Genomic DNA, 14,141 nt, shown 5'->3' with positions numbered 1-14,141 from the left:
CACGTTTAAATATTTAGGGGTTTACATCACAGCTAACTGACTAATTCTACAAACGGAATTTGCAGCCACCACTCGACCGTCTCAAGCAAGACGTACAACACTGAGAGTTGCTACCACTGACCCTGCTGGGCAAGGCAGCGCTTTTTAAGATGATGGCTATGCCTTGCTTTCTATATATCTTAGAAAATACGCCCTATCCCGTGCAGGCCTCCTATTTCAAAACAATTGCGGCGCAAGTCTCTGTTCTATTATGGGGCCATCAGCCCGCACGTCTAGCACAGGCCAAGCTGGTACGAAGCTGGTACGATGGTGGTATAGCGCTTCCAGACATACCTTTATAATTGGGCAGCACAATTAAAAGTAATTAATCAATGGATACATCTTCCACAATCGGAACCGGCTCTAAACGCGGACAGAGAGCAGTTAGGAGTGTCTGGTATACTAGCTCCTCTTTACGATAAAAAATGATCTCTAACAAAGTTTGGGCCACTGCGACACACACTTACACTATGGCATAAAGCGCAGGCAAAGTTGGGGTGGCAGGGGTATTAACGCAGCTTACTCCACTGTGGGACACAAAGCGGCTAAGGAAATTTAGGCACACCAAGGGTTTCGATCGTTGGGATGATATAGGAATATCGACGATTGGGGATATGTGGGAGAAAGGAGAAGTACTTTCCTTTGATACATTAAGACAGCAATACGACTTAGCCCCCACTGAACAGTTTAGATATGTACAGATACGACACACATTATTGACAGCACTACCACCTGACACGGAAGTGCCGGAGGCGTCTCCTCTAGAGGACAGGTTTTTACCTGACTACATGCCAAAGAGGGCGACCTCCCTAATTTACCATAAATTGGTAAAATATTTACCTGATCCAACGGAAACCCTACATGAAAAATGGTCTCCTGACTGTGGGGAGCTTGATGAATCGGAGTGGCAGGAGGCACTGGCATCCCCGAAGGAAGTGGGCATTCCCTCACGTCTCCGTTTGGTACAAATACGCATACTACAACGCTCCTATTACACTAGAAGCACTTTACATAAGATAGGAAGGATAGATCATCCCTACTGCCTGAGGGGATGTGGTGAGGAGGGGACCTTTTATCACACCATATGGGACTGCCCTAGAATAGCTGAATATTAGACACCGGTATTAAGGACTATGTCTCAATCAGAGTGAAACTCATTGATGCCGGAACCCAGGCGGTGTCTTCTAAATATATGGGAACCCAATGATCTTACACGTTCAGGATAGAGTTGGGCAACACTGGGTATGATGGTGGCTAAAAGAAATATAGCACAGAGATGGGGTGGAGCAGAGAAACCTACCTTAGCGGCATGGAGGGGGGGGATATGGATGCGGCCATGATAACGGGCGGTGTTTAGCAGCAGGGGTTGCCCCAAAAAATGGAAGAAAATTTGGGGGGCATGGAATACCTACAGAGGCAATATCTGCGAACCACCGTCAGATAATGAAGATGATAGTTCAGATTCGGAATAGGCCCATGAACACACGACGAGCTGTGAAAAGTCTGACCTCAACTGTTGAAATAATGTAGATTTGTGACTTTATTATTCTTGAAACGGTTTCTGGTGGTAAGATATTGTGCAAAATTTACTGTATATGCTTAAAAAAATTACGCTGTATTATTCAAGAAAAACAAATAAAAATATTTTCCAAAAAAACCAAAACCAAATTGGCTTGATAAAACATATAAAACATCCAGAATAAAATCAATGAAATCCCCCCCCCCAAAAAAACATAGGGATCCAAAATTAATCTCAATTGCCAATCAGTTTGACACATGCTTACAGTCCCAGTACTCGCCACACGCTGCATGTATCTTCTCCTTCACTCCATATCTTTCTCCCACGTGAATGGAGCAAAAGACCTAGTTGAGTGAGGCTCATCAAACTGCTTTTAAAAACAAAGGAGAGAACGGTAGAACTCTCCCTCAGAGAGGAGAAAAAGGCCTGTCCCTTCAACTACAATCAAAGCTGCCAACATTGCCTGTCTCTTTTAGTCGGATAAGACAGTGGTCACCACGTATTTAAATTGGGTGCAGCTTTGGGTGCCCTTCACAACCACAGACCCCCCTTTGGGTCTCATGCCACTACCCATGAGGCCTCCAGTGACCAGGCATTGGTGTTCACTGGGTAAAATAAAAAACCTGCACAACTAATGCTACTTTTCAGCATGTGAACACGAACACTGTACAGGTGTGGCTGCTTACAACAGCTACATAGGGGGCATTTCCGTTCCCACAAAAATGAATACGTTTACAGAGGTTATTCAACTTGAATGGTAGTATATTACAAATAATAAATAAATACATGAATTAATCAATAAACATAACTTTTTCATGCACATACCGCCACGTTTTCCTTGTTCCTATTTTGTACCGCTGGCTCTGTTTTTCGTTCTGTAGTTGGGACTTTTTCATCCAAGTTAGGCTGCTGTTCCGAAAGGCCCCACTGCTTCTGCTTTACTCGAGTAATCCATGATGGCTCTGATGGAATGTCGACTTCTTTTAGCAATTCGGCTGTAGTCACTGGCGAAAGCACACCTTTCTCTATCAAGAAATGAGATGCCAAACAAGCTTACATGAATGGGGACGGTTAAGCATGGAAAGGTTACGAGCCTCACAGCAGGCAAAGTTGATCAGTGTGTGTAATAAAGTACAACATGTGCCGCATTCGAAGCATCAGGACCACTCAAGTGCCAGAAGTAGATGGCATACGGCCAGAAAAACAGAGACTCGAGGCAACCATTTCTCAGGCTAGCAAAAGGCTTGGAAGCATTTGGTATCAAACGGCTGGACTATCTTGAACCGACACTCTATAGAGCTGAAAGGAATTGGCTGCTATTATCATCTGGGGATTTCTCAGCCCATTCGTACGGTACACACTTTACATTTATTTTTGTATTATTTCTTGTTTTTCATGTAAGTTTGAATATGTTTTCTCTTGTGCTATCCTGATAAATCTGTATAAACTTCATTTTAAAGATAATGGGTGGGGTACGGGAGAGTCAAGTCCAGACTAAACCATCACATAGGAGATACAACCACCAATGAGCTTTCTACATAAATGCAAGAACACTTAGCCGAAGTTAGGCATCAAGAGCCAGTGTTTCCACTTGCAGCTAAGAACAATAACATTAAGATGAAGATCTTTCACGGGTGCGTTGGTGGTACTTACAGAGAGCTAAATGGAAAAAAAATATAAATGGAGGCTTAAAGATGAATCGGTATCTTGTGAAAAAGAAAGCCGATTATGGCACTTTCAAAACTCTACTTTGTTATATTATAAAATAAACTTTCTTTTTCCTTATGGGATCTCATTTGAATTCCATGGTAATCCCAATTTCCCAGTTGAGGTGGACAAAGGCCTTTGCGTCTGAATTGAGATTGCGAATTGTGTGACAACTTCACAGAGAAGCAGCTTTTTTACCCTACAAAAATTCTAACTATTAAAAGTTGGTGAGAACAGCGAGGGACAGAAAGGGGGAAAATATGATATTACCAGGCTATCCTTAATCCCAACCTGCAGAACCGGTAATGATACAGAATACTGAACCGGGGAAGACCCAAAACCTGTGGCATCACTAATACCTTGTGCTCTACTGCAGTAGCATTTTTTCGGGGGAGCTTGGAATCAGCAGCTTGATGTTAAAGCGTACTATATGGCCATAAGGAACAAGCACCAATGAAAGATTATGGTTATCTGGGCTACTTGGGATGGACCAGAAGTTGGGTTGTAAAAGTGTTACTTTGACCATTAAAATATCATAGCCCCCTTCATGAATTTCTCACCATCTTCCTGTGCTTTAGTTATTGACTGTACATCAGGAGCATTTAGATACATTCATAGGTTGGCATTAATGAAAATGACTGATACTTACCTGTAACAATCGGTTAGCAGTCTGTTCTGGTGTAGATTCACATGCTATGCAAACTCCCGCCATCTATTGTTAAACTCTGAACATTAAAAGTGGTTTTCCTTAGAAGAAAGAATATCTGTTTCACGGTGACTTGTGATACAGCTCCTGAAACTCACAATGCAACAGGACACATACTTTACCTCAGATTGTGTTTTCTCGACAAGTGTAAACTGTATATTGGGAGCTGCAAAGTATTATCATGTCTGTGTCCTTGGAAAGGAACATCATGGTACTAAAGATAAGTAGAACATAATGTAGGTGACGGACACACCATCTCCCGTCAAACTTGCAGGCTACAAACCAATTGTTACAGGTAGGTAACATTTTCATTTAAAACATGTGTAGATCGCATGCTGAGCATAGACTAAAAGTGTTGCAGCAACAAATGATTGATGGAATGCTGAACGAATCAAACATTCACCCCCAATCAAGAGATCTGGGTTGAATCCATCGTTCTTTTGCTCACTACACCACCCCAGTTTGGGCCCAGCCACATGCAAATCAGTCTTGGCCCCTGTGTCTCATGGGAACAGCCCAGCTCGAACTGCCAAGCCGGGTCCTCCCTGGACCAAAAACAAACATTCTGGGACCAGTTTCGGAGTAAAACCCCTAATCAGCCAGGCTAGCATGAATCCAGAGGCATAGTGAGCAAGGGACCAATGCCTGGGCATACCCATCCACTTGTATAGACTAAAAAGCAGGACCCAGTTCCTGAAATTATGACTTGAGAGCACAGATAGAAGACATCTTGAACAGTGTTTAAAGAACAGTCTGCACTAATTGTGCCTATTGGCGTTTTTGAAAATCGCCACAGTAAAGCTTAGTGAATGTGTGGATATACATCTAAGAAACAGCCTTACATATGCCTGTTAGTGGGACATTACCCAAGAATGCTATTGTAGCCCCTTTTTAGAGAGTTACATGTGGATTAAGGACAGCATGCGGCATATGTCTGGCTTTGTCAGAGCAAAGTCGACTGCACCTCATCCACGTAGCAAAACCCGTCTGTGAGAAGGGGTTGCCAGGGTGTGGTTGTGCAAAGCAGGGTATTTAGTCTTTCTGATGCACCAATGGTGCTATAGAAGTCCTCTGGAGTCGAAATCTTTCCTCAGTGTACAGCATTGTTGGGACAGCTGAAATATGTACAAACCTGATGGGAGAAAAAACACAATCTGAGGTGGAGCTGTATCCTAGTGCATCATGGGTTTCAAGGAAGGTAACAAGTCACCTCAAAACCAAAAGTCTTTCTTTGAAGGAAAAAAACTTGTAATGCACCGAGCCCAATACCGGATGGTAGGAGTTTGCACAGCATGTAATCCACAGCTAGAAATATTGCAAACATACAATGTTCAACTGCCTCTTCATGAAGTAGCAAGAATCTTAGCAGAACATTCTGCCCAGGGTGGTTTTCAGAGAGTTATGTTATAAGTAGCAACCTCACTAAATGAACTGTTGGTTGTCTAAACAATTTGATTTAGATGACAGGCTTGGTCACTAGCCTACCTCGAATTCCCACCTTAATGGGTAATTGTTTCCATCCACAGCGTAAAGAACAAACTGAGTTGACATTTCGCAACACATCACAGCTCCAGAGGAGAATATGCAGCTTTGTCAACGGCTCGATGTAACATGCAGGCATTGTTGAGATTTATAAAGTGTGTAGTGGAAGTGGAAGAAAATAGGCTCCATACGGATCGGCGAATGGCTGAGAGGTGTGGTATTCTTGGAAATGTGCAGATTACGAAAGGACACGTTATTACAACTGGACTTTGTCTTTTACTGGTCCTTCAGTTTATTATCTCTTTAAGTGAAAAGAAGCAATAAAATGATTTGAAGCTGGTTACTGTATAAGACAAACTGGGATATCCAGCTAATAGACTGAAGACCACGCCGAGTACTTGCTCTGAAACTAGAATTGGTGCTAGCAAAATGTTCACATTTTCATCCTGCAGATTTGCCTGGATCACATCATGTTCAATGTGGAATTTCACTTGTTTTGCCTTAACCATGGCCATACACAACTCCCAGCCCCATGGTTCAATTAATTTCTACCTTGCTCTATTTTGTAGCATTCCAGGCACAGTGGGGCCATTCATTCATCCATGGCATACTGCTGCATCCATAGCATTACTATGACTATTCCAGATGTAAAGGTTACTAACCCCACCATAGTGGCATTTATCCTTGGCATACCGGTGACAATTCCTGGCATACGATGGCCACCCTTGTTATCTGTGGGCATCCCTGGCATGATGGTGGCTATCTCTATTCATGCCTCACAAATTACTGAGTTTACGAACACTGTCAGAGAAGATCAGCTGCTGACAACTTCTTGTGGCTCAATTCACATGTGGAGACTCAGGAGTGTTCGGATTTGTAGCCTTGTGAACTATCACGTGTCTATAGATTTCACTTTTTATTTCGGGACAGTGATAGATATACCTTCCAGCTATGTATTATGAATTCCCATAGATACATACCAGTTATTGGAGGTGGTGGAAACTATTCCTTTATCACGCACCAAGAGGCTGATGAGGTATGGTCAAGAGACTATTAATCTCCTACTGGTGTCTGTTCCTATGGAATAGGAATGCCCTCACCCGCTATTAGTGGCATGCTTCATCATAGTGGAGAAGTGTGGCTCACTGGTTAGAGCAGGCAGACCCTGAAGCAGAGGTCAGACCCGGGACCAGGGTTCAATTCCCGACGCGGCAGGGTCTTGAGCTCAAATGTCCATGGACTTGATAATTCTCGCTTCGGTGCCTGACCTAATCATGGGTTCACACTCTGCAACTCTGGGCATTAAGCTTGCTTAATCTCCACAACGGCCCCCCCGCGGCGGGATGCATGGCTTTCACCTTGGGGATGCCCTGTAGGGGCTATCTCACAGGGAAAAGCCAGGACGGGTTCCCAAGGCAAGCGCGGAGATACCCCTTCGGGGGTCAATTCAGGCGCTATATAAGAAACATAATAATAATAATAGGGCTGTTACTACACACCCGTTGGGTCCTCTGGAATGCAGGTTTCGTTGCAAATAGGAACAAAATACCTTGATCTATGCTCAGGTAAGGGATTTTCATGTATTTACTCATAATAATTCTCCCTTTTTTGCTGTAGTGGATAAAGCTCTGGTGCTCAGAATACGCGGATTTGTGCACACATTGACTACGTAATGTTCCAGGTTTTACCCAAAGCACTGTGTATTACTTATATTAACTATTTCAATGTTTAATTATTTGAATCATCAATAGGTGCTTTTGGGGCATATTTACAAGCCCTGTGGACCACCGTAACATCACTTTTTGTGACGTTCAGGTGGTGTACAGGCCTTAGTCATATCTACAAGGCCAAGTAAAGCCATAATGTGTGGCTTTTCATGGCCTTGTAGATATAGAGTAAGGAGAGGCAGCGTAAGTCGCTGCCTTGCCTTACTCTGCGAGAAAGAGGCTTTCCATTGATGTTGCTGTGGATGCTCCCACTGAACATCCATGTAATTTGACTCTGCCTCAGATTTACAACATCAGGTAAACCTGTGGGCTGCGCCAAAAACCTTGCGCCTCGGTAGAACAGGCGTAACGAGGAGAAATGTTTACATTTCTCCTCGTATTTTCCTCTTTCCACGTATGCTGCATTCTGTAGCACACATAGCAAGAGGAAAACAACTCTTGTGACTGTTTTTGTGTGGGAAGGTGCCCTTTCCTCCATAAAACCAATAATGCCAACAACACGGACACCATTGCACCATGGTGCAAGGGTGCCTGCGATGGCGCACTGCTGCAAAATGTGCCCAGTCAGAAAGGACAGGATTGCACTGTATCTTGTAAATATGGTGCATTCCGGTCCTTTTGAATTGGCATAGAGCAGCGCAGCAAAATTATTTGAGACGCTGCCCTACACCAATTCCTTGTAAACATGGCCCTTTGTCTACATGGTTGTTTCAATATTTTATATTCACTGAATTTTGAAATTCCTTGTGATTGTATGACTTACCATGATGACCCCTTAAGATTCAGTTTCGAAAATAGCATGTCTGAAAAATCCAAGCAGATATAAACAACATAACAGTACTGTAATGTACCTTACATTTTGACAGCGGGGGCCTAGTTTTACAGTAATTGGGAAGTACGTAAAGTAGTACCTCTGTAATACTTCTTTATATACTCATACATGCATTTGTGAATTGGACCCAAACATCTAAAATGATAACAAAATGGAAATATTAATTTGAAATTAGTTCTAACCGAAAGGAGTGTGCCCTCTCTCTCCATTTTTACTAACAGGAAATAGAATGATTCAGAGCTCAATCACAAAGCCATTCTAGAGTACTTAGGAGTACTACTGTAGTACTGCTACCTGTACTAATAAATGGGTTTGTGAATCTGGCCTTGGTCTCTTATCTAAAGGGGCACATTCACATAGGAATTTTGGAGTATGTAAAGTAGTATTTCTGTAGTACTCTTTTAACCACTCTTACATACCTTTGTGAATTGCTCCCAAAATATTAAAGATGTAATAAATGATTTTTGCATACAATTATTACAAATTAAAAGGAATGTGGCCTTTTTGCACTTTTACTAATATGGAGTTGGATATTTTCAGGCCGATTCCCAAACGCATGTAAAAGTATGTAAACGAATACTCATGTAGCACTATTCTATGTGCTCGTAAATGCTTTTGTGAACCAGACCCAAAGTGCTTTAAAAAGCATACACACAAGCAGAAAAAAAAATAATTGTAAGCTTTCATAAATTCTTGCTCCAGATCTTAAGTATCTTATCTGACCAAAGATTTTTGACTTTTTCGCATTACATAATTTTTTCAGCTTTATAATGGCACAAAGGTACATATGGATCAACACAGCAGAGGAAGATAAGAGTGTTTCTCTTTTTTGATAAAATTAAAGTATGTGTAATACACGGTAAGAAAACGGTATTTGATACATTATGAATCATTGGTTACAGCCTTTACTGCTGTTATTTTTATCTTTATTTACTGGTTTTAGTTAACCGCAGCAATTAAAGCGGTTATGATGCTGTGGCCAAAGCATTATCTAAAGATAGGCATTTTCAGAACTAATTCAAGTATTTATTTCCCAGACACTATAAACAAGTCATGTTTAGTTTGGTTTGATGCTTGCTGATGTACAACTTTGTCTTGGTACTGCTCTTGTTTCAATTGACGTTTCTCTACCTGGATTTTTAATTTTAATAAGTGAGATAGGGGTGTGCACCGAAAATGGCAGTACACTACAGGACAACATCTTTCTAAAAGTGCATTGTGCATGTATGTACTGTACATTACCTTGTGTAAGTGCTCTGTCAGTTCTACATAAGTCACAAAAGACCTCCACTGAGAGGGGCAAACCCACAAATCTACACCACAGTCACTGGTAGGAGATACCAGATCACCACCAACACCACAGGATCTTTCTGGATCTACCATTACCCAGAAGGAACTGTGAGGTACATTTCCAAAAGTGTGTTCAATTTTGGGCAGCACGTATGAAAGTGTTTTTATTGAATTTCAAATTGTCCAAAAGAGGAGTGCCAAATAATTTAAACCAAAGAATACTTGAATTATGATGAGCAGGGCAGTCAGTAGTACATCTATCTTTTTAATGGTTGTTGACTTTGCTTCTCCCTTGTCTAAAGATTTTAGGCCTTTTCCCTTAGAGCACAAATGGTCATTGAGCTTCTTCTTGCCACATTTGTATGTGCACCTCAAGAAGCTTTTCCTAATTAAAATTTGCTCACTCAATGTTTCCACTTTTTAGCATCCTCCCACCCACGCTGACTCAACAAGCTTTGTTTGTTTTAATGTGGTGGCTTGTGGTGACAACTGTTTCCCTTGGTCAGTTTTGGTTAAAGAGATGAGATGGCGTTAGAGACGATGGCAATAGATGATTTGGCATTATACTTTAAAAAAAAGTGGTGTTGATAAAAAGGTTAAAAAAGGTATTTAAATGTATGACTATGACGACTTCTAGAGAATTCTGTTTATTTGTGAGGTAAACTCTCACAAAGGAGCTCTTTAGTGAAAGCCTGCCATATAACTCACATGTTTGGTACTTTCTGAGTAGCAGACAAAATTGTTAGTGCACAACAGGGAAAGCTACACTTTTCACAGCCATGCCTGAAACATCAAGGAGCATCTTTGGTTAAAGTTTAAGTATATGAAAACCTAAGTGCTGTTGTTTTTTTTGGTCTACATAAGAATACTGTTAGAAAAAAAATGTCACTAAGGAGGAGACAACAATCTCTTTTCTAGATCAGTGTATATCAGATAACTAAGTCACAAATAGACTTAAATGTCCAACTCTCTTTAAGAGACTAACTAAAGCTGAATATTTTACAGAGAAACAAAGATATCCAACAAATTTAACGCACAATAGTGATGATATATCGAAAGTATGGTCCAGTTTGTCCAAGCACCGATTGGTAACATCTGGTTATTAATAAAAATGATCAAAGATCAAATTATATACAAGAAGTCTACACTTGAATTCATTATTTACAAATGTTCACAATGCATATTCATTGCAGATATCCTCTAAACCTTACTGGATTTTATTATTTAGTGTGTTGACAATCCATACACTAAAGGCTCTTATTTTGGCCAATCCTGAAAGAAATCACTTTGATACATCTGGCATATACCCTCGGTTTAGCTTTCAGAGTGATTTTTTTATTGCATGACTTCTTTATATGCAGAAAAGTTATTTCAACTTTCTAGTGTTTAATCAACTGGATGGAATATTTTAAGAATTACGATCCGCACTCTGATAGATAAAATAATTTTTGTGTGTTGCGTGGTTATGCGAGACCTATGAATTTGGAGTAGTATCTAGGAGACAAATCCAGAGGCTGAAACAAATGGTACAAAACTAGAAGTACAGCCGTTGCAGCTCTTAACTTATTACAGACTAGGTATTCCTTTGAGAGAATCAAAGTGAGCGTGTGAAGCAGTTTTAGTGGCGAACACATCCCATGCCACAACTTGGGTCATTCTATGGAGGCCGCATTAAGATGGCCTATAGCTCCCATCGGTATTTGAAAGCTTCAATCTTTTCAGAGTTTACTCCTATTTACATCATATCTCTTCATCCATTAAAGTTAAATCCTTTAAAAATTAAATATTCATTGTTCCAAGTCAGCAGATCTTCAATTACTATCATGGCTCTCTGCTCTATCACCTCGTAGTATATCTTGTATTTGAACATACTTTGGCAAATCAAACCAGTTATCTCTTGCTCAATATATACTCCAGCCATGAAGAAATGGTGAGCTCAAAGCTGGAGTGCAGAAATTACCTCTTTGTGGGTTTTCCTGCGCCGACTCTTGCTCATCTGTGGGCTGCGTTCATCTTAATGTGATGCCACATCACATTAAGAGATGAGTGCTAAAATTTCAGATCACATCTGTCCTGTTCCATTTTTTGTAAACAGATTTCTGTTGCACTTCCAGACTCAATTGTAATTGGCCTTCATCACTATTAACTGAGGAAGATCAACCTACTTGACAAGACAGCTCTGGCGCTCTTGGGTACCAAGGACATTTGCAGTAAATAGTGGCCGTGATAATGGATTCCTATATGTAGGCTTGCTAAGTATTCCAGGAGAGCTTTCGCCGCAGCAGCTCTTGGCTATTGTATTACCTTCTTTTTCTTATTTGCAGTGCTGCAGATTTTCTCTATATGAGCAAGCAGGCAGACATAATTTTCGTCACTTCGAATTTGCAGCATTTTTCACTAAGGAATATGTAAACGGTATTCCGGATATTAAACAGATTTATTCTCAGTCTTTATTTTTCATTATTTCTTTATTTTTAAATTCTCATTTATACTCACATTCCTGTTTATTTACCTTTGGTATTCTGTGGAATTTTAAAATCTTACGTGATGTTGCTTTTTGAATTGTTCTGCTCTGCAAGACACTTTGGGCTAAGGGATACACCTTAACTTTTAGAAAACAAATGTTAAAAAAACACTGACTCCAGTTTATGCTCGCAGAGCAAAAAATCTTTCATTTTTTGTGTGGTCAACGGGAATCACCCTTAAAGCACCCACCTGAAAATAATTTTTCTCCTCTCTGAGAAGACATAGAACAGGTGCACCCAACTGAGGTCTAATCGGGCCAGGTCCATGTCAGATGTTTAGGATATGCCTGTGACATATCCCTACATACAATTAATCTACATTGAATCATTTACAAATTGTTAAGCCTAAAGACATGATACTGATCTAGCCATCTCTGGCACCTGTTGGATACTTCTGGGCCAAGGCGAAAAGCTTGAAATCAAGGTTGTGAAGAAGGATGGATTATTGATAAAACGAGGAAAGAATCCTTTTTGACAATATTCAGAACAAAGAAATGCTAAATATCTTCTGACCAAATGTGGTGGAAGTGTTGGCTGCGTGCTGTTGTGAGAATTCATATTGAGTAGACATCAACTGGAGTTCTTCTTGGTGTTTTTAGGTTGCAGCAGGGTAATTTTTCATTTTGCGAAGATCTGAACTTCATAGAATGTGAGTAAGACTAGAACTGCATGAATTGTCTTTAATTATTGAAATTAAAGACCTGAAGACTGAAGAGCAGAATGGTGTGAAGTTAAACATGACAGTGCACTTGAAAAGTGGCCAACCACAGGATTGCTTTACATTGTTGGATGTCTTCTCTAGTAGCTCTTGCTTACTTTGAGATCCTGCCTTCAAATGTCAGACAATAGCCTTATCCCGAACACAGAGGAAGTGTACATGGGGACATGTCTGCCTGGCTACTAATTCACCCTCTGTGCTCTCTGGATTGGGGAACGTGTAACGGAAGTGACAATGTAGTTAGCGGCTTAATTGAGGCTCAGTGCACTTTAGTGAAAGGAGTACATAATGCAAGCAATTATAGTAGCAGTTGCTGTTTGGTGCACACATTTCTTGATTTAGCATATAAAAAAGGACAAAGATTTAGGAACTATAAAACACTGCAAGCAATTTAAGTATATTGTTCTATGATGCATTTGCAAAAGTTCTGAAAATTGTCTAGCATTAGAATGTAATTATTAACGCATTAGGCCACAGTGTACATTTATTGAAAAATTTTATTTGATAATGGTGTGATACTTGAATTTCTTGATCAACTGAATCAAAATAATATTCTTGTTTTAACGTATCGGTTATCATTAGGATTATTTTTTGCTACCTTTCTCAACAAGCACATCTCCAGAAATATCACTGCTTTCCTCTGGAAAGAGAAGAAACAACATGGTAAATACAGCTAATATGGATCATGGACCTTTTCCATCCTCTTGTAACCAGCTTTATGAACTGGCCTTTGAAATAAAAGTGTAATCGCTCTAATTTTAGAAACAAACATTTGGGTCTTCCTTTTTAGGTCTTGCCTTTTTGTCCCACCCTCTCTTTGACACTTCCCCTCACTACCTCACTCATAGTACATTTTTCAGATACTTCAAGGACAGTCAAACAAGTTAGTTCGAGGGAGTCCTGAGACTAGTTGATCGATGCACTATGCAGCTTCTATTTTACTATTAGTGTGTGATTTTTACCTTTTCGGATGTGCATAGGAAGCCATTCTAAAATGTGCCCATTCTGACCTCTCCACATAATCAAACAAGCACTGGCAAAGCCACCATTGTCGTCCATTGGCTTTGCCAATGCCTTTTAGCCATGCTGTACAACATTGACAAGATGTTGTGCACTATGGCAAAAAGGTTAAAATAAAATGCACAATTCTGTAGGTGTGTCCATACACCTAAAAATTAAGTGGATCAGTAAATAAAATAAAAGATATATAAGTAGTGCAAAAGTGTTTTAAGCTGGATCGGCCAGCATCAATTTGCTGCCTGGTCCATTGCAAAAATAAAACTGCATGTGGGATGAGAGGGAGTCAACGAAGAGCGGGAGGATCAACAAGAGGGAGAAGGAGGGTGGGCTGGGGAAGGAGCACCCAAGGGAGAAGCACATGTGTAAGAAATCATAGCGGAGAGCAACATGGAAGAGGCAGAGAGACAAACATGGAGAACTGTGGACAGGGTAAGAGAAGTACATGAGTGATACAGATTGAAAACATATGCACTCTCATGAAGCACTTAACCAAAAGAAAAAAGTAATGACGAAAAGTAAGCAGAACATAAGGGCTCCAGGGAGGGACAAACTTAAGAAGAGGAAGGAAACCCCAGA

The 14,141-nt window shown here is 40.5% G+C and overlaps 1 protein-coding gene across 8 annotated transcripts in view; it reads right to left on the bottom strand.

Annotated features, from left to right (window-relative positions):
• CRACDL (CRACD like) overlaps window positions 1-14,141 on the bottom strand; it is a 612,462-nt gene that overhangs the window by 67,515 nt on the left and 530,806 nt on the right. For 4 of the 8 annotated variants that reach the window (XM_086934210.1, XM_086934211.1, XM_086934212.1 and 1 more), the window contains 2 exons: window positions 13,144-13,185; window positions 2,384-2,583 (listed from right to left, as the gene is read on the bottom strand). In XM_086934210.1, coding sequence (XP_086790336.1) covers window positions 2,384-2,583; window positions 13,144-13,185 — 242 coding nt within the window. The remainder of the gene's footprint in view (window positions 1-2,383; window positions 2,584-13,143; window positions 13,186-14,141) is intronic. The other 4 variants (XM_086934213.1, XM_086934214.1, XM_086934215.1 and 1 more) reach the window with 1 other exon arrangement.

The sequence above is a fragment of the Lissotriton vulgaris genome, chromosome 8 (assembly GCF_964263255.1).
Source record: "Lissotriton vulgaris chromosome 8, aLisVul1.2, whole genome shotgun sequence".
Lineage (NCBI taxonomy): Eukaryota > Metazoa > Chordata > Amphibia > Caudata > Salamandridae > Lissotriton > Lissotriton vulgaris.
The sequence above is the reverse complement of the archived record's forward strand: the minus strand, read 5'-3'. Positions and strand labels throughout refer to the sequence as shown.